The 27526-nt window shown below is 32.3% G+C and overlaps 1 protein-coding gene across 2 annotated transcripts in view; it reads right to left on the bottom strand.

Moving 5' to 3' along the window:
• The window catches only part of DACH1 (dachshund family transcription factor 1), a 401211-nt gene that overhangs the window by 13516 nt on the left and 360169 nt on the right, over positions 1-27526 (bottom strand). For both annotated transcript variants that reach the window (XM_045567619.1, XM_045567618.1), the window contains 3 exons: positions 26698-26845; positions 23554-23697; positions 22995-23063 (listed from right to left, as the gene is read on the bottom strand). In XM_045567619.1, coding sequence (XP_045423575.1) covers positions 22995-23063; positions 23554-23697; positions 26698-26845 — 361 coding nt within the window. The remainder of the gene's footprint in view (positions 1-22994; positions 23064-23553; positions 23698-26697; positions 26846-27526) is intronic.

Below are 27526 nucleotides of genomic sequence, written 5' to 3'. Positions count from 1 at the left end.
AAAGATATATGGAAGGAACTATCAACACTAATATCGGCTCGGCGCGGTGGCTCACGCCTGTAATCCTAGCACTCTGGGAGGCCGAGGCGGGTGGATCCCTCGAGGTCAGGAGTTCAAGACCAACCTGAGCGAGACCCCATCTCTACTAAAAATAGAAATAAATTATCTGGACAATTAAAAATGTGTACAGAAAAAATTAGCCGGGCATGGTGGCGCATGCCTGTAGTCCCAGCTACCCGGGAGGCTGAGGCAGTAGGATCGCTGAAGCCCAGGAGTTTGAGGTTGCTGTGAGCTAGGCTGATGCCACGGCACTCACTCTAGCCCGGGCAACAAAGTGAGACTTTGTCTCAAAAAAAAAAAAAACCAAAAGAAAGCTAATATCACAAAAATGGGGGAAGATGGACATTATGTGGCTCTAGATGTTATATCCTGAGAAGAACCCAACCTCATTGGGTAGTGTATGGAATACATGACCTGAGCCTAATCATGAGGAAACATCAGATGCAAAATGAGAAACCTTCTATTAAGAAAAGGATTGCATTCTTCAGAAATGTCGATTTTATAAATTATTTTTAAAAGGCTAAGGAAATGCTCAAGATTAAAGAGACTAAAGAGAAATGACAACAAAATATAGCATGTGATTCTAATTTGAATTTAGTAATGAAGGAAAACAAATGCTGTAAAGGACATTATTGGGTCAAATGACAAAATCAGAATTTGGATGTCAGATCAGATAAAAGTATTGCCAGTGAAATATTTACTGAGCTGATAAATATACTGTATTTATGTATATGAAAACATCTTTATTGTTAGTAAATACTCCCTGAAAAAAGTATGGGTAAATATTATAGGGCCATGATGTATGCATCTTACTCTCAAATGCTTCAGAAAATATTATGTAGACAGAGAAAATGATAAAGCACGTGGAAACAAAATATTAATAATAGATGAATCTTGATAATGAATATATGACAGTTTTTATGCTGTTCTTGGACTTCTTTGTAAGTTTAAATTTTTTCAAACGCAAATTTAAAAAATAGTTTGCCTCAATGAAAAAAATGTCAGTATGTCAGCAATATCAGATATTTATTAATAACTAAAATATTTACATATCTCCACTATCCACCATACACTGTTCCACTGATTACGTGGACAGTATTCTCATGAGAAATATTTTTTCTGTTTAGCAGTTAGGCCTTTGAGAAGTCCTATTCAAATATTAGATAGGAAATAAATGGTTAGTGATTTTCTTAATAGAGTTCTTCAGGAAAACAAGGTTCAGATTCATGAAACTTACTGAACTGAGGGTGTGGACATAAGTTAGATTCTGTCTATTGGTCCATCATGTTTTAATGGTAAATTTACAATTGTAAAGTTTATGAAGTCTGCTTAACTCTATTACCTGTTACTTAGTTAGGACTGCATATTTTAATGTGCATTTGTTTGTATAAGGAAATGACTCTTCTGTTTAACTTTGAAACAAATATTAGGCTATCTTTTAGAAGTTTATCAACAACAAACAGTAGAGCGCAGACCTTTTAAAGTTTGGTTTTGCTTCTGTAAATAAAGAAAAAATCATATTGCTGGTAGAACTGCTTTGGTAAAGTATTTTTGCATGTGTATTCTAATTAAACATTCATTAGTAAGAAGCGAGAAACCATCAGAGTGGTTAATGTACCAGCAAGTGAGAATGGGGTACTTTGCACTTAGGTTACCTTGTCCTGATTGGAAGGTGAGACCTTCCAATTACAGCAAAGTGAAACACAATGAAATCTCTTATTACTTTCTCCATACTTCTATTCCTTTCTAGGGGAAAGAAGACTAAGAAACAGGGATGGAAGGAAATAATCATTTGAGTGCATATCTGAACCTCAGTGATGAATGGAAAAATTATCTACTATGCTTAATTAAAAGAGTGTAGAAGAAAAGTGATTCCTTGTTTGATAAAATAGTATGCTGTAGAGAAGGGAAACAGGGATCTTTCAATTCAATTCAATTCAAGCCTTTGTATCTTTTCAGAACTGCAGGAAACAGGTAAAATCCTGTGAATAAATTGAGTTTTCAGAATAAATTTATGTTATCTCTAAGAAACACCACGAAAGGTAGCAATTAGAAGGGCAGCTCTTGTCAGAGCCTAGTTATTTTCTTTTTAAGTTTGGAGGGGAAAAAATTATCATTTTTTTTTAAGTTTAGCATTTTCTACTTTTTTTTCTATAGCATGACTAATTTTGTAATTTTAATAAAGGTTATATTTGTTTAGGGAGGTAATTGTGGGTGAATAAAATTCTAAATCTCTAGAACCTTATTTAACATATTTATAGAATGCTGAACTGAAATGCTGGTCTAGTGTTAACCTTGACAAACGATAAGCAAACTTCACTGAAAGAGCTCTCAAATTTTTTCACTGAGTTTGAGAACTTTTAACTAAAGAAATGATACTTTCATGGAGAATAGCTTTTCTTTATATCTAATAAAATTATCAAACGTTGTTTAGACAGTATATGGGTGAGAACAATGACATCCTATATAAGAACTATTAAATAAGTGGCTCTCTGTGCACTAAACTTTAATATTAGCAAAGAAGGGATCAGTTCAGAGACGCGCAAAGTTATGTTAAAGAGACTAACTAGCAAATAGGCAATAAAACATTTTGATAGAAATATCATAACCAAACAAAGAATATGAGAATCCATAAGGTGTTTGTCCAGAACAACCTGTTTCTCTTATCTGCATCCTAGAAAAAGCAGAGTTAATCAGGCAAATTTTACCAGCCATGGATGAGGCCACTTTCAAAGACTGACATGGTCTACCTTTAGATATATTCCTGAGTCCATTAAAAATTTGAACTATATGATACTCCTTGTTCTGATTCCATTCTCACTAGGCAACTTGATAATTTTATTTTCTACGTGGCTTTCTGCAGTAGGTATCCTCTAAGATGGTGGGCAATGCCCCTGCCTCCTATATTCACACCCCTGTGTTTCCCTTATGTGTGTGGGTTGTACCTAGTGACATGTTTCTAATGAACAGAATATGGCAACAGTGATGGGATGTCACTTTCAAGATTAGGTTTTGAAAAGATTGTAACTTCCATGTTGCTGGTGCACCCTCTCTCTAGTTCTTTTCACCTGTTCATGGAAGCCGGCTGCCATGTATTGAGCTGCCCTGTGGAGAGTCCAATGTAGCAAAGAACTGATGGTGGCCTCTGACCAAGGGCCAATAAGGAACCAAAGTCTTCATTCCAACACTCTTGAGGGCATGAGGCATGCCAACGGCTACATGAGTCAGCGTGGAAGTGGAGCCTGCCTCAGTGGAGTTTAGAGATGACTTCAGCCACTGCCAACACCTTATTACAGCCTGAGGGGCCCAAAGCAGATGACCCAGCTATTCCCAGATTCCTCACACACAGAAACGGTGAGGTAATAAATGTTATTTTAAGCCATGAAGTTTTTAGGTAATTTGTGGCACCACTAATAGTCCTTCCTTTATAAGAAAGATGTGTTGGTCAATGTTGCAAGTAAATATTTTAGTTCTTTTGAGTTACAATGTGTTAGTATATCCAGTACTTTCTTCTGGAATATGGAAAAGATGGATAACCAAACTCCAGGTCAGGTGATCTCATCAAGCCAAATGCCACCCATGTAAATTCACCAAGTCAAATGTCACCTTGTGAGTTCTCCTCCAAGCCTGCCTGCCTTTCACAGAAACAGCAACCCCAGGCTGCAACCAAAACAAACAGCTGATTGGCTATTAATGGAATCAATTTTTCTAAATCGCAAAATATTTATTTGCAGACCTTTAAAACGTTTGTTTGTAGTACACACACACAAACAAAGGTTTCTTGGTAGTAAAAGTATATTACATTTCTTTTCATGAGAATGACTTAACTTGTATTACTCTCTAGGGTGCTTTGATTTTACTGCAAATAGAAATAGGTTTTCCTTAAAGACTGATGATATTATTTCATGATGTGTAGTGGCCTTCTTAGAAACAAACAAACAAAATAATTGGTAACAGTCTAATTCTCAGATTAAAATTGTCTCAGAATAATAACAATCTTATCAGGTCACTTGCTGCCCTGTGACAGAAGTAACTATCCCAGGCAATTGTATAACTTCCTGCTGCTAAAGTTCTTACAGTTTAATGAACCAACAAAGAGAAAAAGAGAAAAAAATATATTCTAGACCTGTCTATTAAGAGCATCTAAAAAGATATTATTTTGAAGAAGAAACAAGACAATCTATTTAATGTCACCCAGTACTTTTGACTCAGCACTGGTAAATGGCTGAGATCAATTTGGTTAAATCTGGTATCTTGCAAGTTTTAAAACTGTTGTTTATCATACTGCATATTTTCTAAGGAAACAGACCTAATTCTTTGCAAATTGCTTGTGAAAAATATCAACAAACTGACCACAAACAATAACAAATGTAAGACACTAAATGCTTTCTAAAATGGAAAGCAATGAATGGAAAAAAGACAAAATGTGCTACAAAAAAATGCAATGCTAATAGATAGTTTTGCATTTTACAAATTGTCTCTGTTTTTAGAAATGAAGAATTTCAGGAAACATCTCAGCACTTTGGACTTATAATTTACGTTTATTGTAAGTTGCAGTTGGTTCTCAGCATATGTTAAATTCCACAAGATTGCCAAATTTCTTTAATATAATTTCACAAAATAAACAAAAAATCTCTACAACTAAACATATAAAGTACATTATAATAAATGTGCATATATTTAGAAAGAAGATAAATGCTGATATATGTATATTTCATGCCCACTGTGAAATTCTGCCCTGGGTCATGGTAACATAGGCCACTATTTCCATTAAAATTAATTGCTTGTGGCTGTGGTTACTGTCAGTATTGTCTTATTTTCCCATCACTGGCAATTGTGACGTGAATAAAATTAACTTATGTCACCAAGTAGATCATTATATCCTGAATTAAGGTTAGATTTCGAGAAACTCTATGAATTTAAGAAACTCATCTAGGCTATGTCAAAACCACTCTATAATAAAAATCTTTATTTTCCCACGATAGAGACTCTATATTACTTTTAGATCTAATTCATAGTTGCAGTTGGACGATACCAAATTGTTCAACCAAAAATGCCTATTTTACCTTAAAATCCCTGCCCCCCTGTGTTCATTTCAACTGGACAGACTTCAGTTCCATTTATTCTTAGGAAAACGAATGTACTTGCATAGCTACAAGAATATTAACTTCTAAATCTTGGATAATAAATCTTGTCTCTTTTCCCATCAGGCTTTGGTAGCATTACGTTGCCTGTATGAAGAGGTCACAACTTTGTCAGGCATTTGTAATACGTCCAGTTTGTTACTGGTTCTAGGCTCAGATGAAAATTCTCTAACATGACGAGTCTATTATCAAATGCCTTATATATTAAGAAATCGTGATATTCCTAAAGCTTAAAATACAGTATAAGACTAGTATTGTTTTGGTATAATACACACTTTGTTGAGATAATTCAGAAGATTACTACCTGGCCTTTTTTTTCTTTATTTACCAAGTCTAAAGAATAAGTGTAATTTTTACTTTCCCTTCATCAAAATAAGAATGCATTATACAGTTCAAATAACTGCAAAGAATATCCATGCATTAGAGGGAAAAGCTTACAATGAGAGTAAATTATTGTTGCTTTTTTGTTTATGACTCTATTCAATGTAGTTTGATTACTTGAAAGGACTGGTATCCTACATATTGCCATATGAAACAATATCATGAAAAATACATGTCTCTTAATGCAAGAGTGGAATTGACAGTTTGTCATAGGTAAAATCTGCAGGATCAACAAAGATGCAAAATAAATAAGTCAAAATATGAATTATCTAACATACCACTATGTATTTTTATTGTTCCCTACTCTAATTTCATGTACATAATCTAACACTGTAAATTTTTTAGTCCCAGCTTTATTACACTCACTTGCATGGAAAAAACTCAAATCTATCCTTTCTAACTGCCATGAAAAAAAGCCACATTATATTTTCTCCATTTTTAAAAAAAAATAATAGGCCATTCATTATATATTGTAAAATGTTAGAAAATGTATTAACTCATAACCCTTTGAACATACTTTGCTTCTCAATGTTGAATTTGTTGCATATTATTGTCTTTTCTTTGGGAAAGGATGAAGTGGGGAGTGGACTGACTCTCCTGCCTTCTCAGAATAATATCAAGATTATGCAAGGAGATTCCATATTTTCAGTGTAAGAGATCTTGTCACCTTCAATGGTCTCCAAAGTTGTGGTTCTTGTTTGGACCTCACATTCAAACTGCAGCTCTGTATCTACTTAGGTTCTTACTCTACAGCTCTGTCTGAATGCTCCATGGTGACATCACACCCAACATCAGCAAGCCAAACTCGTCATTTACACTAGCCTGGATCTCTTTCCCAGATTTCCAATGTCAAACACAGCTGTTTTCCTTTTTTATTTTCTAAGTCCTACAATTTGATTTACCCCTTATATTTCAAATGCATCTTCTTACTCTATTCCTTGTATGACAATAAAATGTGAATTCTCATTAACTCAATTATGAATTACATTTTTCATTTCTTTAGTCTCACTCTACAAATGTTTATATTCCTTTTCATCTAGTGTATTGATTTCAGGGAAAAAAAACAGGTCTCTGTAACAGGTCCTGTTTTCACTGTAATAAATATTATTTAGGACTCTCTCTAATGCCATACTGAGAAGCAATCACAATATTTCTCTCCTGTTTGCAAAAATTGCATAATATAGGTTGATAATACAGCCTCTCAGAAAATTTAGACTTACATATCTTGACTTAAATGAATCTTCATCAATTAGCCAACTGGAATGAATTGCTTTGTTCCTGTTCTGGGAGCATTTTGTTTACATTTCAAAAGCAATGGCTCAAAGTGGTTACTTTATTAAAAGAGAATGATAGGTCTTTTACATCTTTCAGGAAAGAAATTAAAATTTCAAAATTTTAGATTTTATCTATTAAATTAATTTTAGGCCTTGGTTGAATGCTTCCAATAGTGTGCATGTGAATTCTTATACATAACAAAACTAAAAATGAGTCCTACTGGAAAAACTTCAAAATGACTACCAAAAAAATATTTTATATAGCATATTAGTTTTTAAATATAGAGACATATATACATGATATAGTAATATTTTGATTTGTTAAAATTATTTGTTACACACAATAAAATCTAATGCATAAATATGTCATACCTTTTGATAAATAAAATTTGACTTACAATTCCTACCATCACTGAACAATACCTTGACATCTACAGTTGTATCCATAAAAATAAACTAAATATATATTTTATTAGAAATATTTGTTTCTGTGTATCCCACTAGACTATGAATTATTTAGAAAAGATATCATGTCTTTTGCATTTGTTTCTGGGCCCAGCACTTAAGTGTATAAGCATTTGTGAAAATGAATTGGCTACACACATAGATTTAATAAGAATTAATTACAATAGTTTGCCAAAGTTCATTCCATGAAATATTGTTACTTTTAATTCAATAAAAAGGTTTTATAGTCAGATGCTTTTAGGAAATGCTAGTTCCATAAGTCAAACATGCTTAACTTTAATGCAGGACTTTAATGCTAAATTTTGGTGTCCTTGAAATACCAAACATGGACTTTGAAAATTCAAGAGAGTGTGTATTTTAAAATATATGATATTCATTTTGTTCTCTTAAACTGTTCAGGAGATAATTCTCAGAGTAGTACATCAATAGCAGTCTGGAAGCCATATTGGAAGAGTATTCATCCATGCTTTTTCCATTCTACACTGCAGGGAAGATTTTATAGCAGTTGCAGTATTTCAGGAAAACTGAGCAGATGAAAAATATTTAAATGAAAGAAATGAGAACAACAATTCTGAGGTTTCATTAAAACTTAAATTCATTATTTTAGAACTTCCAAAAATTCCTTTGTGGAGATATCTTTATATTTTATATTTATTAGCTTAACCCTATGAAAATGTAGACCTGCAGATACTGGTATACAGACGGGGAAGAGAAAACCACAGTAGGGAAGATTTTAAAATTAAAATTAAGCACAAAAAAGAGAAAGAAAAAGTTTAGTATTGTATATTTATATATTTGTCACACTGCTAACTCATTTTATTCAGAAATCATAAGTGCCAATATTTCAAAACAATATTCATTATTTTCAAGTCTCCTATAAATCAAAACAATCATTATTCACATTAAATATTGCTAAAATTGCAAGGCATACTTCTTCCCTAATATTTCATGTTAAGGCCCTATAAGTGTAAAAATATAAAAATCTGCAGCTTTGGAATGATGACATAAAATTTCACCTCTTTGTTGACTATAAATTTTTAACATTAAGGAAATAATTAGAAAGGTTTTGGCATTTCCTTTGTTTTATAAAAATAATATGTAAAGGAGCCTTCTGGGTTGTGAGAATTTACAGCCTTTCTATGTGAATTGCTGGGTTTAAATAACTGCCTATGTTCCAGTTTTTTCACCAAGAACTCGATTCACACATCAACATACTATTCAAAAGTAGGCAACTAAAAACTGCTTGTGAGATCCAAGTGGGTAACTACCCACCAAACTAAATTTTTACACATTCATTTAGAAAATTGTTTCTATGTGGTTTACCAGAAACAGAAAACAAAAATTTAGTTATATTGAAACTTAAGCATACAAACATTCTAGAAAATTCATCAAATCGTTTTCTATGTTGACTTATTTCTATTCAAGCATTAATTTTCATAACATTTTCACTGTTTAGATAAATGTTAGCACTATTTTTGGAATTAGTCAGTTGAGAATCTTGTTGTGGATGTAAAATTATGAGAAGACAGGATGTAGATAGAATACAAGCTAAATACTATTCCCAGCTCTTGATCAAAGTGAGGTTTGCTCTTTTGTTTAACATGACAGCTCATATTCTTTAGTGTCTTTACACCTCTTTTGGATGGATGGCCAGTTGGTATTCATAACTAATCCTAGGCCCTTGATTTGGATTTGACAAGGGTCTTGTTGAGAGCCAGTGAAGGGGTTTCTATCTAGTTTGAATCTAAATCAGTTCACAGCAACAGGGCCACCTGCCTTTCTGTGTCATATTAGCAGGCATAAAACAGAGCAGTAAGTCGCTGGTTGAATTTTGCCTGTATTTTAAAATCTCATTGCAAGACTACAATAAAATATCTATAAATAATGTAACAATATGAAGAAAAAGTTTATTATCACATTTTGACTCTTTTGCTGGTAACTATTGGAAGGTTATTGCAAATAGGCTACACACCTCAATGGGTTCTCATCCAGGAAAGATATGAAGAATTATAAGAAATTTGTTACAAAGGATAGACAATAAACATATGACTTCCATTCCATTCACATTTTTTCCTTTTGTCTGTTACATTTACTTTACTCTTTTCATTAACTGAGACTTTGACACATTAATCAGGATGGGTTCTGAATTCTTAGGGAGATATAAGCTTATTAGCTATATTATATAATTAATAAATCCTTTAAAGTATCTTCTGCAATTTATTTAAGTATTCTTCATTCTAATAATTTAAGAAGACTAATTAGAACCTAAAGAATAAAACAATGGGTATTTTTATTCTTTGCAATATTCATGCCACTTAAGTGCCTAACACAACGGGGTTAATATGATTTGCATAAATTTGAAGGCAGATGTAGGCAGGCAAGCTTCAAAATATTATCTCAAAAGCATGTCTGAATTCAAAACAGGGGAAGTCATTGCATTCATTCAAAATAGCTTTGTGAGCTTTTGCCTTTATTTGTGACTGAACTGCTCTTTTCATATTGGTTTATGTGTTAACATAGTATGCTACATCACCAACTGTTTGATTCAGAGGCTTTTTAATCTGCCTTACTATCATCAGAGAACATAAACTTTCATCCGATTCAGGCTTCTATCTTTTTACAAATATATAATTTTACATAAAATGTGTTTTACATAAAATGAATTTTTACATAAAATGAGTTCCCTTAGAGAACAAAGATGGTACTCCTGGGCTTATGGTTCCACTTGGCCACTAGTTGGTTGGAACCCAGTATTACCTGTTGGGTTTAGAAGAGGAATGTACTTTCCATTTCTGTTTGCTTACATCTAATCTTTTCTCATTTGTGAAACTTCTCTCCATTCCTAACCCTTTAACTAGGGATAAGGTCTAGATTGTGAAATTTCATATAACTTTGCTGGAAAAATTTATTAAAACCAGTCAAAAGATTATGATAACTTGAAACAAGATAGAACTAAAACTATATCAACCAGTATAAGCCATTTAAAAAAGACAGAAATTATTAATATATTTTATCATGGAAATCAAATAATTAGTTCTTAATTCTGTTAAGATGACTTCATAAGCCTTCATAAGTAAATGTAAAACCATAGTATGGAATCAAAGTTTAACATAGCACACCTGAATATGTCTGGGAATAATTTATGCTCTAAAATCTCCCCATCCAGCACTCTTTCTCCCAGGGAGAAATAAATAAAGAATGAGAGTCAGATCCAATAATTTGTAGCCATCATTCATCGTTTTATAGGTGTAATTAGTAAGCTTAAGTGGAACTATGTTTGGAGATTTACTATCTCTGGAGTGTGATTATATATGAATTAGAAGAGTCTGCAGTTACTCCACACTACATGAAAATACAAATCATATTAAGAGAAATTTGCCAAAATATAATAAAAAATTAACAGGCTCTAACACTTCCACCTTAAATTTGAGTAAAATATAACTAGTTAGTCTTTTATTTAATTTTGAAAGAGATGAATAATCAAATATACTTGGTTGCAAATAAATTTCCTTAAGCTATATTGTTGACTTTACTATTGAAATTCACACCCTGTCATGAATTCTTTAAATGCTCTGGAAAATCTAGCGAATATAATTTTCATTTTCCAGCTCAATCATGCCTAAAAGAAAAAGTATGCATCACATATGAAAAAAAAAATCATTGGCCTAAGAGAATTAAAAAAAAATCCAAACTATATTTAACTTTTACCAAAAATAAATACTATTGCAATTGCTATTACATTAAATTTGTGCATAATGTAAAAATTGCAATTCTGTTAGCACTTGACCTCTACCAGTCACTGTTCTGACTTCTTATGTATATTAATTCACTTAAACCTCATAACAACTCTATTAGGTTGATATTATTCTCATTATTTGTGTTTTACAGATTAGGAACCCCCAAAAATAAAAGAATTTAAATTACATTCTCCATATTACAGAGATAAAAGCAGCATAGGAATTTGAACCCAGGAATTCTGAATCCCGAATCCATATACATAAATGTATACATGAATCATGGACACATTATTTCTGTATGTTGATGTATCTATACTCATTGAAAAAAGTAGATACCTTTTCCACTTTGACAGGATAAAAATATCAGTATTAGAGCAGGTCTTAGCAGTTGAAGCGAGTTACCAAGGTCACAATATTAATGAATTGCAGTGTTGAGACCAGACAGACTATCACTCTCAGTTCAAGACTGCTTTCCTAAGCACTAAATTGTATTAAGGTTAATTTTATTCCTTTTGAAATCAGTTATTTAAGTAAATTATCAATATTAATTCAAAGGAAATCTGTATTGGCATTTACTGTATAACTAAAGTATCAATTATCTCTATAAACTAGTGGAGTTTTTTATTTTAGAGAAAACTAAACTTGGTTTTATTTAAGAGAAAACTTCTTGAGAAAAATACAAACCAAGAATGGTCGCAGGGCCAGGAAGTAACCTTTAGCAAGTGAAAGTGCCTTTTTACTAAAGATGAATCCTACAGGAAACCCAAAGTCAATTTAATTGATTTTATCACATTACTGAACTTCACATGTAAAGACTGCATATTTACATTTTGAATCTTAATTCGTATACATTTATGCCACCCTCTTTATCTAGTTTAACACTTAGTCACTCATTGACACTTCATAAATTGTGGTGAAATGAAAAGACTGCTGTCATGTAGGAAGCCAGGCATGTGGAGACAAGAGGACTCAGAGGTCCTGAGGTCGGAGTTTGAGTTCAAGCAATTTCTGTCTATGTGCCTCAGTTTCCCCATATACAAAATGGGCTTGCCCCGATTATCAATAAAAATAATGTATGTAAAAATTATGTGCAAATCCTAAATTGCTTTGGAAATGTTAGATACTGTTCTTTTCTGTAATATCCTGAAACACTGCTGTGTCAAAAAAACAAAAACAAAAACAAAGAACTGAAACCTAGTAACAGGTCACCGATTTCCCATCCCTTATGTCTTTTATAAATTCCAGCCTCTCTGCTCACATTCTTCCTCAGTTCCCTTGCATATATTCTATTTGGCACTTGATAAGATTTTGGGTTTCATCCCTTCCAAGGCACGTTTCTTGGTTTTCACTATGATCTCTTAGTTTATTAGAGGAGAAACTTCTGTTGCAGATCTCTAGCAGACAGGTTTTGGATAAAGTTGAAACTGTGTAGCTTCTGCGAGGAAACATTGTCAGTCAATCTAGCAGTTGTTAATAATAACAAATGGATTTTTATAGACTAATTTCTTTGAACCAGTGAAAATATTTTCAACCAATGAACCATTTCCCAAACAATTAAACATTCTGATTTTTCTCATCCATACCCTCTAATTGCCCAGTATTTCAGCCATAAAAATAACATTGCCATTAAAAAAATGATCAGGCCTTTGTAAATCTGAATTTTAAAACTAAATACCTATATTTATTTACCAGATACTTTGCTACCTTTGAGAAAGTGAAATTGAACTTTCGTTTTTTAAGTGTTGCTGTTGTTAAAATGATATTGAATGCTAAATAATGTGTTTGTTTTTCAGCTGTTGTAAGTCTAAAGAGATTTTTTGAATACTTCAATTATAAAAACATTTAAAACATACAAACTTGTGCAATTTTTATTTTAATGAAGATGAGAAGTTCATTAAAGAAGATAAATATTTCATTAGATCTTAAATAAAACAAAGAGATTTTTTGGCTTCTCTCAGCACAAAATTCCTTTGAAAGATTAATTAATACATGCAAATTATGCAAATTAGACCCATGCAAATATTTTATGAAGACAATTAAGGGAACCATTAATTACTGCTTTTTTTGCTTCAGTGAGATTCATTCATTTAATTTTAATTTCACTTTAACTGTTTTGATGTATAATCTTGCAGCTAAGAACTTTATCTTTCCTGGCGGGTCACTTAAACTTATAAATTTCATCAAGTGAGCACACAGAAATCTGTAAAGATATTCTCAAGACTATGTTTAGTATCAAGAGAAATTTCTGACACAATGCACTCCCAGAAATAGGGAAACTGGAAGGGAATATGAGCTCATTCTTGGACAAGGTTCAACTGCTGGAAAAGCAATTAATTTGCTTTGGCTGTGCTAATATAGGGGAATTAGAAAGTGTGACACAAGACAAATAGAAATAATTAGTTCTCCAAAATGATGTTCTCATTAATATGGTTCGAACAGTAGAAATAAAAAAACATTATTGTGGCATGTCTGCATTCTGTCCCTAACCATGGGAGGTGGAATAATACACCATAAGCATTTTTATATTTATTGTCTAAATGATGATGTTTTATATTTTTTCCTAGAGAATAATTTATATCAAAGAGTGTTATATACCTGAAATGTCTAAACATATACATGCCATCAAAATTAATAACATATTTTCCATAACCATGTATTTGTATAACAATTTTTTATTTTGGTCATACAAATCCTATATTTGTATGAGTAGACTTGGAAACTGGAGGGTTTTCTTTTATAATTTAAATATTTTCAGATTACTCTCATGATTCTTAAAGTATAATAACATTTCTCAGAAAAATTTTTTAAAAATTGTATTTATACTCCATTAAAAAAGGCACTCTTTTTCTTAAAGTTTCTCTTAGATGGCCAGGCTACCTTTTACTGTCTAAAATAGATACAAAAAGAGGAAACAGGCATTGTGAATATGAAACACTAGAGTTAGTTCTAGTCTATATTTACTAAATGATAACCTTCTTCAGCTTTGGTAGTCATCATACATATTTTCTACTGTTACAGTCTTCAATGAGCAAATTAATTGGATACAATGACCATCAATTTTTCCCTTGATAATAAAGGTGAAAAATTCAAAGAAAAAAGCTATTATACATAAATTTTCCTTAAATCTGAAGATAATACTATACTGTCTAAAAAATAAGAAATTAATTTATTGACCACTATGAAAAAAATTCCTCAATTACTTAGTATCCATAATATAATAATAAAAATTATCTTCAAGAAACATATATATATATATATATATATATATATAATATTAAAATGACAGAGGCTTATTTTTGTACCTGTTCTCTGACACTTCCCTCAACTCAGCAGCCAGTCATTGTTACTATGGTACCATAAAAAGATGTAAGTGAACATAGATTACCATTGATGTTTATTAAGATTTTTAATGTTCTTTAAAAACATATGTTAACATTAAATTGCCTTTCTTACAAAGGAAATCTCATTTCATTCATTCTTAAATTTCTAAATTTCCCCAGTTTCTTTTGCATAGTATATACCATCTACATAGATGTATGTTATACTTTTTAAATTAGGATCATCTGTGAATTTAACTGATACACACTGTTTAACCACTCTTCCATGTCACTAATTACGATGTTAAATCAAAATGGATCTAGCATTGATCTTTAGCGCCCTCTGCTAATATCTTTCTCAATTTCCGTACATCACTATACTTTTGACTATAGGTCTTCAGATAGTATTCAAGCCCAACCACAAACATGTTCATGAGCAAGCCAAATTAACTCAATTTTTCCATTTTACCTATGATAATAAAACATTATTATATATCCTATTAACAATGCTCTGTTTCAACACTTAATAGCAATTTAGTTGCACAGTGTCCACTTTTCTCTCTTTACACTTCCAATTCCAATCCATTATCCCTGATATTCCTAGATAAAAGTAATTTCTATATCTCCTAAACTCTCATAGTGACAGCCCCTTATTATATTATTTTTACTAGAAAAAAAAGATGTCAAATATATTACGAACTAAGCCAAATCACTTTGCCTTAACTTACTTTGCCTAATTGAAATAGCATCACAAAACCTCATGAAATGTCACTACTCAACACAGACATATTATAACATCGGTGCTTTTTTTCCCCATAAAAATCAGGAGTTTAGTACACTAGTTCTATGGGAATAACACATTAAAATAATTCTATGTGATGAATAATTATAGTGAGTTATATTTTTTTACTCTTTTGAGTAGCTTCATAAAACAATGATCATCATTTCTATTTCATGTATAATTAGTTTAAATTTTATTTTTTAATTTTTATTCCAGCATATTACGGGGGTACAAATGTTTAGGTTACGTATAATTTAAATTACGTAAGAAGCTGTTCCAACAAAAACCTGCAAGAGGCTCTCAGCATTTGGAGTTTAAACATATTCACTTACACTCAAGAACAAGATTTCCTTTTTCGTATATTTTTAAAAGAATAAAAATGTTTATACTGAAATTATGAGAAAATATATTCCAAAATTTTATAAAATATTAAAATTTATAAATATCCCTGAAACTTCCTATTTAATATTAATAACTGATTGTCTAGTTAAATGAGTAGTTAACAATGACCTATGATAACTATAGAACAATAGCTTGTTTATTGGTTACTGCTTACAATCAATATCACCTTTTGTGCAATTTAATCAGGGCTGTCTTAAATTGATTAGCTGCACTGAAATGCTGCCAAACACCAGAAACCAGTGCCAAGGGACTAGAAGCAAATTTATTATTGTTTTGTTTAGCTCATAGTAATATAATTTTAATATTTATATTTTAAGATTGAGAATATTAGTTTAAAGTAATCCCTGTGGTAAGTACTTATTTCTAAGTGACCAAATAGTCAATATGCAATGCTGGTAGCCCAGAAACTAGTTTTAAGTCCTGATATCTTGTTTGTTTGTTTTGTTTTTAAGAAAATCTCCCCTCCTCACCCCTCCTTCTTTTATTAATAATCTAAATAAAGACATTCTTAAATATGGAAAACTTGGTTCAGGTAACACTAAAAAGTTCTTGTAAATCTTCACAAACACTTTACTATGGGACTAATTCAAAACTGTATTATAAATACAGACCAATTTTCCAAAACAGGAAATGTAAATTATATATTCGAGCAATAATAGCTTTAGCATTTACCAGTTTCCATGCCTTTTAGTAAATATATTAACTCATAATAAAATTGAATATTAACAGCTAAAACTTAACTGTGTACATACTTTTGCTCAGTATGTGCTAAGTGCTTTACATGGATTATTGTATTTAATATTCACAACAACTCTCTGAGGTTAAGCTATTGCTAAAAGGAAAAAAAAAAATAAGTGGGGTAGAGATTACAGTCCAGACCTAACTTCTAGTGTTTCTTAACTTCTAGATTCTGTAGGGGTGCCCAAAGAACCCGACTGCTACACTAAACTGAAAAGTCTGTTTTTAAGTATTAGAATTCTGAATAAAACAATTGAATGACAATGGAATTTGAATGATCCTTTCATAAAGATGTTAAAAGTGGTAAGTTTAAGTAAGGTTCAGTTCAGTACCGTTAAAACAGAGGTCCCCAACCTCTTTGGCAACAGGGACCCCTTTCATGGAAGACAAGTTGGGGGTGGGGGTTGGGAGGTGTTTGGAGGCGGAGCTCAGGCAGTGATGCAGGCGATGGGGAGCGGCTGTAAATCTGTAAATACAGATGAAGCTTCGCTGGCTCCACCCGCTGCTCGCCTCCTGCTGTGTGCTCAGTTCCTAACAGACCCGGGGTTTGGGGCCGGCAGCCTCAAAATATGAAAGTCTTGGGATACCATTTAGCAACTTTTATTTAAATACATACTTCACAAGAAATAAAGAAGGTCTCCAAGAGTCATATACTGCTTCAAAATTGGAGTTGTTTATGACATTTTAATTTTTTATAAGTTCATTATATGCTAATTGTAGAGATGCAGATGAACCTTTTCTCTAAATATGATTAATTTCTTAATTTTTTAAATTACTACTATTTTCTTTGCTTAGAGTAAGGTTTCCTCCAGTCTGTCTGGAAGTGTCTGTAAATACAGTATAGGCATAATGGCTGATAAAAAAGTAAAGAGCAGGAAAGGAGACAGTTTTCCAATTGTATATCATTCCCTGGCAGTAGACTGTTTTGGACTTTTTCAGTCATTAACACACAATGTGCTAACTATCCAAAATGAGTAATATGGCTGCCAGTGGTTATCCTACAAAAGAGACATGTAAGTATAGGCAGCAAGGAATGGTGGAGAAAACAAGGGCTTTGGGGTTATGAATCTGGATTCAAATTCCAGCAACCCCACTAACTAGTAGTGTGTCTGTGAGAAAGCTAATTAGCCACTCAAAGATCAGGTTACCTCGCCTTTAAATTATAACATACAGAAAAGGCTCAGTTTCAGTTCCCAATCCACCACACTGTTTTAAAAGGTAAATACTTCCACCCATTATTAACATACCTAAGTCTAAATGAAAAGATGTATTACTAGCAAATTCATTAAGTGGTAGAACATTTGATTTAATAATAAAGCTTGATCAAAGATATAAATCCCCTTCATAAGAATGACATGAAGTATGATGCTTTAAGCTATAAGTTACTAAAGAAATAATAATAATAGTCATATTTTTTAAAGGAGCAAAGAGGGCATAATTTAACAATCCTAATTTAAAAGCAATCAGGAAGAACATAAGGCAATGTGGAAATCAACTTTACTATATTATAGTCCCCACTCCAATAAACTCTTGGTGTTACTTTTAACAAGTCATCTACCCTCACCAAGCGTCTATTTCCTCTTTTGCACAACAAAGAGATTTAAAGTATCTTAAAGTCATTTCCCAATGCTAAGGCAGTAACATCCTAAAACTGTGCTTGGCATAGCATCAACATTGAATAAATATTTGTTAAATAACGGATAATTTTAAAATTCAGCATGTATCTCCAAATATCTAGGAAGCAGAAAGAGGATATTTTTAAATTGGAAAAAAGAAGATTGTTAATGTGAAGGCAAGTCTTTTATGTCTTTTTATTGGAAGAATATTTGCTTTTCTATGATCTGAGATCAGTCAAAAAAGAATAAAAAGCCAAACAGTTTTGATTATGGCCATTGGATGTAAATAAAAGAGATGTACTTGCAAGTGAAGTCAAGATTTTGCAAGCAGAACTTGCAGATATTCTAAGATGTCAGAGGAACTATGGTCTATGTCCCCATTTGATTTTGACAATTTTTTTTTTTTGTTTAATGGGGCAGGATTTTACTTAAAAACAAAAAACTACCATTTTGAAAATGAACTTTCAAAACTTTTTGAAAATGTTACAAAAGACATAGATGGAACAGCAATATCCATGATTTGTTCGTGTTATAATTCATATCTATCTATATATTGATCACCTAAATAATTTTAACCATTTGCAGTTATAATAAGTAAACCAGAAAAGAAGCATGAGGTTAATGTGTATTAAACAAAAGAAGAAAATGCTGGTTAGGAAATGTGATTATGATATGTTAAATTAAATATGAATTGTAAATGGAAAGTTGGATGTGAGTATTTACAGAATCCAAATCTTAGGTCAAACATGTAAAGAAGGAAAGAAAATGAGAAATGCACACAAAGAAGCATAAACATATACTGTTAATTCAGCTATAGATACGAACATTAATTATGCCAGAATTTGTAATTCTGACTTTCTTTGACAGAATCATGTCACCCTTTATTTCCTTCCATCAGTCTCTCCCACCAAATACTGAGAAATGTCAGAACAATAAGGATCTTCATAGCCACAAGATCTAATATACATCCTAATTTATTAATGGCTGATTCATTCCTCGAGGGAATACATAGTGGCACCACTATGTGCCAAACACTATGCCAGGCAGGTGGGCACAGTAGTGAACCGATAGGCATGGTTCATGCTCTGTTCCAGTTACCAGGGAGAGAAGAAAAGGCACTGGACAAGGAACTATTAATACTCATATACAGTATGTTCCTTTGGAGAAGTAAAAGGTGTGATAAGAATCTCTAAGAGGCCAAACTAGTTGGTGGGGGCAGGTGCCACAGGGCAGAGTGAGGGGTCTAGGAAGTGTTCCTCGAGTTACTAACTTCTAAGCTCGGACTTAAAGAGTGGGTAGGTAAAGGCAAGGAAGAGAGAAACATGTCCCTGGTAGGTAAGAAAAGAAGTAAAACTTTCAGGAAAACAAGAACAAAAAGCTTCCAGTGTGACATGAGCACAGAGATTGCAGGGAAAGAGTTGTGACTGGATGTCGTGGGTGAGGGAGTGAGGAGGCAATAGTCAAGCTACACTCCTCCTTCTTTATATAGCAAGGAGGATACTGGATTGGATGAATGAGGGTACCACAGGGAAGGAACACTGGAGGAAGACAGGTTTGTGGAGAAGAGGAAACTTTCAGGTTTGTGCATTGAACTTTGAGGGCTCTGTGAGACAATCAAATAAAAAGTTGGACATTATTATCTGCAGCTCCTAAGAGATGTCTGAATGGGTTGGAGATATATCTTTACAAATATTCAAAATATATAGGTTAAAGAAATCATTTAAGTAAATGTCATTGCCTAAGGAGAGAGAATAAAGTAAGACTAGGACTTAACTGACGAAAGCCATCATATAATAGATTTGGCTACATAAAGTGTGTGTGTGTGTGTGTGTGTGTGTGTGTGTGTGTGTGTGTGTGTGTGTGGCTTTATATGTGTAGAGGCAGAAGGAGTTTGAAGGATATTTATTGACTAGCCCACAAAACTCAATTAGTGTTTATATGCACTCTGCTTACTCTATATATTCAAAAAAATCTTAGAGACTCCAAATCTTCAGACTCCAAAACAAATCATGACAGATAAATCTGTATGACTTAGGCATAAGAGAGTTAATGGCCATATAATTCAATTCCTGAAACAACGGTTTTTAAAAAATATCTGGATGTTTATTCTGTATTCATAACATCTCCTCCAAACTCATGAATTTTGAGTTAGTTAGTAGAAATATCAGCAATGAAAAATTTATCCCTGTGTACCACTAGCTGATTTACCTTATCAAGAAATGTAAATTATTTAGGGGCTCTTTCCTCAGAAATATTTTCTAAACTGCTTTCTGGTTTCCTTTTTCCCACCTCTGTAGGTTTATGGAAATGGTGATACAAAATGCCAATGAGGCAATATTTAGTTTAACCTAAGGTGCCTATTTAGGGGTAATTACTTGGCACTTAAGCAGTATTTAAGTGCCCAACTTCTAGGTGATTAACTCTCCGGCCATGTGTGGCATTTATTTATTGCCACAATGTTAGAAAGTAAATAAATAAATACATAACACACATAAAAAATTGTGGTCTTGTTTTTTTTTTCTATAAGTTGAATTTATTTTGGAATAGAAAATCATTTCAGTTATGGCTGGCTTAGGAGCAAGAACGTCATAACACCTGGGCTTGGGGACACTGGGCAAGAGAGGGCCAGGGAAGCAAGAGGCTCTGTGTGTTTGTCATTCTTGAATTGTGAAGCAGCAGGTGCTCATGGCTCCCAAAATGTATGACACAGACTATTTCACAAATTAGTAATGAGTTCTGGTTCTTTCTTTTTTGCCTTTCCCATTCTTGTGCTTAGACAACATTTAATTAAGTACAGTCTTCCTTTGATTTCTTCTGCTCACAGTTAATTGTATTCTGTTAGCTTCCAAATATATTGAGTTAGTCTAAGTTTGTAAAAAATAATTCAAAGGGCTAAACAGTTAATTTAATGGGGTTAGGGTAGTAAAAGACGGTCTCTTTGCTCTGTTTTAAAAGTCTTGAAATAGTCCAACTGCTGGTGAAATGCCTTCTTAGCAACTAAAAAGGAAACATTTATCCTCAGGTTTTTTTTTTTAATTATGTTTGGGGACAACCCATATTGTCTAATACATATCACAAATATGAATAAAGTGCTTTATTGAAAACTGTGCATTTTGACAATACAATTGACTGGCTGAATGAATGGATGAAGTGAATACAGATTTCATATTACAAATTAAAGCAAAAATAACCCCACAATAATTTATATTTTGCTTTAAATTACTACATATAATTGTTGTGCAAATGTTTTGTTTCCCTAATCGTGAAGTTGTTTGGGTGGGTTTACTGTGTTCTTCAACTGATAGCATTCTAGATACCAAAAGGAAGGTGATTTGTGATTAAAACTTTTCTTCAGAAGAAGCAAATCACAGCAATGGAAATTAAGAGTTGTCAATATTTCAACCTCATACAGCAAGGCCTTAGCCATATTAAAGTTTATACTTGAATATATGTGAATTTTGTAGATTCAAATAAAAATAACCATAACCTTATTAACGACCAAAATGTTGCTGATAGCAAACTCATGGCATACATATTATGTCAACTATAAAAAATTTAATAATTTTTTAAACTCTTCTTAATATTAACAATAAATCTCTCATTTATGTATAGGACTATATTGCCTGTAATGTTTTCTAGATTGAGTTTGGACCACCTTGAAGATTCTGTGTATACCAGATACACCTACCTAGGGGCTTACATGGTTTCTTAGAACATTTCACCTTTATCTAAGTTAGTGCATGAGTAGTCCCAGCATGTACAAACAGGCACCGACATTTACATTTGCCTTATTGAGGCTATCGTTCCTGATAAAGTGGACTGGTTTTTGTTAACAGCAGTTTGCTAACATCTGTATACAATTCTTATAAGATGCAATAGAATTCTTATAATTTTGATGATGTTATACATGCAAACACACATATATACAATCGTGCTGAAATCCGTAATGTTCTAAAAATTAAGATCTTTTCTCCATCTACAATTGCATTAATCTTGTGTATCCAAGGAGATGTCTCATATTAACATATGGTCCAAGCTTTAGGATTTAAAAACTAATTATAATGGCCTCAGGTAAAATAAATATACACAAAAAAAGGTAACATTCTTTCCCCAGGAAAGTTACTTCAAGTTTCTGATCGTTACTTATTGTACATATGATGCTTTACAAAAGTATATTTCCTTTACACTAAGCCAAGAATGACGCTTTTGCAGCTGATTAAGTAACACAATTAATGTCATACAATATCCTAAAAATGATTGAGCTTAAAATGCAAAATAAAAGCAATTGGGAGGATTATGGCAGTTAATCATTTCAGGCTTCCCTTTGAAGAATCATCTTCATTTAACATAGAAAACAAATGCTCTTTTTACTGTTTAGTATTCTTGTTGTTTTGTTGAGTTTGTTGTCTAGAATAGATGTTTGACTATAAATGCTACCTTCTGATTTTATTCCTTCCTAATAGTGTAGTCTCGTCAGCATACATATTTAGCTCCTCTGAGTGTTTAAAACAACTCCCTTTGGTATTCTATATATGATTTTGCTCAGCAGATTTGTATTATTAAAACGTATATAATGGCATAGAGAACATTTGGAAAATCCACGTAGGAACTAAACAATCCTATTTATTGTTAACATTCAACTAGTCCATTTTGCATGTACCTTGCAGTAACTGTCATAAAAATGAGTAGTTAGACGTTTTTAAATTGTAAGGACTACCTATTTGATTAACCCACAATTTTATTTATGTAGCATAGAACTTATAAACCCTTCCTGCATTACATTGGGCTTCAAACATTCAATAAAACACATTTACTGTGTCCAAGATTAAATCATACATTGTTTAAAATTAATTATTCCTTTTTAATTGCATTGTATAAACAGAAATGACCTGTTAATTTAAAGAAAATCTATCAGCACAAAATGAATTCACTCATATAAACAAGCAAGATGAACTTGACCTTGTTTGAACTTGTTTTGATGTGGCCCAGATGGTAGGCTACATGCTTGAATAGCAGGCTAAAGCTAAGGAAAAACTCATATAGCAAGATCTAGATTTATAGCCTTCTGCAAATTCCTACCTTGTATTGTCCTTTCAGCATCTGTTCTGCCGCCACCGCGGTCAGCTTCTATCTCTGGGGTCAGAGAGTCTAAAAGCACAGAAAGGTAAGAGTGACACATATTTCATTTGATTCCTATTGTCCTTTATAAAAAAAAAGGACAACCTGTTACCTTGCTGCTGAATTAAAATTACAGAAATCTTTGTCATCTTTTAAAGGTTGAACAAAAACCATAACCATAAAAGTTTGGGGAAGATTTGAATAGATGAGTAATACAACGTTGTTCATAAAATAGGACAGTGGGTAGAAGGCTTTCGGCTTGATATTTTGTCGTGTTTCAGTAGAGATACAATGTGTTAAACAGAGAAACAATGCTGGGTCCCATATTCTGGAGTTAAGAATCAAAACAGTGGGAGCACCTATGAAATAAGGCATTTCTCCCAACACATTCTTGCCACCATGCTTTCAGTTACAAGCATAGTTGAATGAATCACAAAACGTAAAAATATACAAAACCACAAACACATGTCTAAATTGTCCTTTGAATATTAAAAGTGAAAGTTAGTCATGCATAACTTACCATTCAAGACCCTGAGACTATCTGTTGAAGCTGCCTGTTTTAGCGTCTGTTCTGCTTGCTCACGCCGTTTTGTCTCAAATTCAAGCGCTTCCTGTAATTTTCTCTTTGCCTTCTTCTCCTTCTTTAGCCTCTTTTGAACTATGGCTAGAAAAGGGTGTATGTACACTATTATTATTTTTTTTTTTAATTTTTGTAGTGCTGCTAATTTACAATTGGTCTATGTTTTTATATTATTCATTTGGTTTTCCCGTTAGATTGAGTCAACCTACAAAGAGGAATTTTGAAAAAAAAAAAACCCACCTTTACCTAAAATATTCTCAGTAAAACATCCAAGAAGGCCAATTTTTTATTTTAGCCTTGAACTATTACAAGAATCGCTTTAATTGTCATATGGAAAGATAAATTTAATGGGAAACTAATTTTAGTAAATATTTGTGTTCATTGCTAAAGGAAGCTTGATTAAATGACTTTTGTGGCTTAGTTCTCTGTCCTTGAATCAGAATAGTGCAGAGTCATTTGAACAGGCAAACCTTTATAAGTGTTCCTCCTGTCTTCTTATGGGATACCCATTTTGAGTAGCAAATGGAGCATTTCTACTACAAATGCTTTGGAAAAGAAAGCTAAACCAGCTCTGTTTTAAATAATTCTTTCTTAAAATTTTAGAAGATGTAATAAATATTTTTTACATATTAAGGAGCAAAACACTCTTAGTTATTGTTAACATATATAAGTAGAAATGTTTTTGTTTGGATGAAGTTATTTTCTGAGATAATTTCATCACAGCAAACATATAGCACTATAAAATATTTCAAGAAATGTATTATACTTTCACTCTGCAGAAATCTGGTGGAGTATAAAATCTCACTGCTAACAATAATGTGCTACCGATAACAACAATGTGTTCTTTATGTAAAAAAGTAGATTAAAATACAAAAAGTCAATTATGAAACACTTTTCTCCTACTGGACAATTTGAATGTTTATATATAACATATAATCAATAAATGATAGCAAATAAATGTTCTTCCCAAAATGTATTTTAAACTTTTACTCCATATATATGGCAACTAATCAATATATGGGAAGCATATATGTGTTTTTCTTCAAAATCATTTTTTTGTTGGTTGATAAACATTGTGGATGTCAATGTTACAGAATCAGTATGAGAAAATTTTTCTGTTTGTTATAAAAAGTAATCATTCCAAGTTTACTACCTGATTTCTTACTATAGATGAAGAACAATAACACATTTATTTAATGCAATGTTTAGTCAAAATATAAGGTAAGGTAATAATGGTCCAAGTAAGTATTTTAGTTTTAATTTTTAATTTTCACATATCCTGTTTTTATTACTATTATTATTTTTAAGATGGCAGCCCATTAAGTTTATTGTTGCTATATCATGTATTTTTTAAAAATTTGTTTTTTAAACAAAATGTACATTGGCTACAATCTTATATGAAAAGTAATTAAAACTGATTTCAAATAAATGCTAATTTGCTTTATTTAAGTGTGAAAATCATATGCTTACCTTAGCAAAGTTACTTGCCTTCTATTTCCCTTTCCAAAAATGATTATTTATAAGTCTCTTTAAAAAGAAACAGTAATTTCTGAAATATTTATTTCAATTGTACACTCTTGTGGCTCTATGGGCTCAATACCTGGTACATTGCCATTGACCTCTCACTGTTTCTTTCTATGTGATTGAACCAAATGGGAATGCTATGTTCTCTTTTCAGAGTAATACACTGCTTCAATAGACACAGTCATAATAGGTAAGTATTGATAGTTGTTACCTTTAATTTACTGTTCATAATTAATCAAATGGGAAGTTCATGGTGTGATCTGTGAAAGTTTTGCCCTCTAGTGGTTAAATAAAACAGAAGGTAAATCTTCCCAAGAAGTTTGAACCAAAAATTTTCTGAAGGTCTCTCAAGTAGCCAAAGAGTTACTTTAGGAAATTAAGGGCTTGCCTTTAAGTCTTTTAAAAGAGACTAAACAAAATCAAGTAAGAACAAAATCAAGACCTGGCTATCTCATGGAAGATGGTTTCACAGATGGAACTCTTTGACCAAACTTCCTTATTCACTTGGAACACATCCATTATCAATGTTTATCTTGTTTTGAGTATTTGTTAACACCTATATCTATGTGAAGCCACATAATGTTTAGAACTGTGATATACATCTAGGGTGACACCTTCCCAAATTGACCTGACCCCAGGAACTCACTAGTTGTCACTTCATAATAACTAATAAAACAACCTGGTAAATCCTGCTAGTTTTAAAAGCAAAACAGTAACAATGCTTTTTAAATGACCATATTAAACACATAAAAGGAGAATATTTATATTGCATACTTATTAAAAGAGATAAAAGGAGACCCACCCACTTTCTAGAATATTTAGGAAAATCTTATAGTTAAGGCAAAGGGTGAGTTGGTTATAAAGAAGATGCTCTTCAAATTCATACATAAAATAAACATATAACTATAAACGACCTTCAAAATTACCTATACAAGCATTGTACAGTGTGTTAAAAGAAGCAATTCACATATCAATAATATCATTATTTTTAATCAGTAAGAATTTATATCAGCTTCTACTCTGTGTACTTGACATTGTTGGATGAAAATAAGACATTCAGAATGAAAATTATACAAACACTTAACTTTGGTCATTTTCTCAGATATTCATCAGTCTTCAATTTCAGTTGGCAAATATGTTACTAAACCTGCTTTCCTTGAATAATCAGTATTTTCTATTTTAGCTTTATAATTTTAAGTTTTAAGTTGTTCAAAGGACAACTGTGAATGAACATCAACTTTTCTTCATGGTTGTCATCAGAGCTCATTCTTATCTTAAAGGACATGAATTTGTTAAACTCTATGAGCAATAAAAATTATATGATTACTAATATAATGGATATATTTCAATTCCCTAAGATGGGAACAAAAGAGAAAACACCTACTGTGAAGATTAAGAAATATAATCAGCCCAGGATTCAAATTCTACTCTGAACTTTAGCTACAGGTAAATTAACAAACAAAACAAAACAAAACAAACTACAGTTTCAAAGTAAATCACCAAACACAGTATCATTATGTTGAATATTTTGTATGAAGTATTAAGCTTATTTGTAAATACCTCTATTCTTTTGTTCCATAGCCAACTGCTTCTCAAGTGTTTCCCTTAGTTCTCTTTCCCTTAAAAAATCCATCTTCAGCTCTGTTTTTTCCAGTTGGACCTGTTTTTCTTGAGCTCTGGCATTATCTATGGCAACTTTCAAGAGTCCCTGTACAAAGAAGGTATTCAGAATGGTAATATTTTGGTACAAAGCACATTTCGTTCATTACTTAAAAGCATTTTTAAAAAGAATAACCCACTTATCAAATTCTTTAACTCTTATACATTCACTCTGCACTCACTAGGACAGATACGCATTTTTAAAAAGAATAACCCACTTACCAAATTCTTTAACTCTTATGCTCTGCACTCACTAGGACAGATACTACAACCAATGCATAAAACTTCTCATTCTAATTAAACTATTTTAGGAAGACAAATATTTATGGCATGCAGGTTCAATTGCTTCTAATTAGAATATCTAGAACCAAAGCTAAACAAGGGCCGCACATAAGTGTAACTAAAAACTAAGAACTGAAAAGAAAATTAGGCTGTAATTCTTCCACAAGTAATTATCTGACATGGATTATGCAACCTCCCATGATCTTGGCAGTACTCACCTTTCTCTTTGGAGCTCATTCTCCTACTCCCTCCCAAGATTACATTAGCCGAAAAGGTCTTCTTTTGGTTCCTCAACGCAACAATTTGTTTCTGCCCCAGGGATTTTGCTCTTTCTGTTCCCTCCTGAATGGTTTCCCTCTAGATCTTTACGTGGCTCATACTCTCATTTCATTTCATCTTTGCTCAAAGTCACCATTCAAGAGAGGCCTTCTCTTACCATCCTATCCGG

The sequence above is a fragment of the Lemur catta genome, chromosome 13 (genome assembly GCF_020740605.2).
Source record: "Lemur catta isolate mLemCat1 chromosome 13, mLemCat1.pri, whole genome shotgun sequence".
In the NCBI taxonomy this organism is placed as follows: domain Eukaryota; kingdom Metazoa; phylum Chordata; class Mammalia; order Primates; family Lemuridae; genus Lemur; species Lemur catta.
Note: the sequence above shows the minus strand (reverse complement) of the source record. Positions and strands in the feature narration are given on the sequence as shown.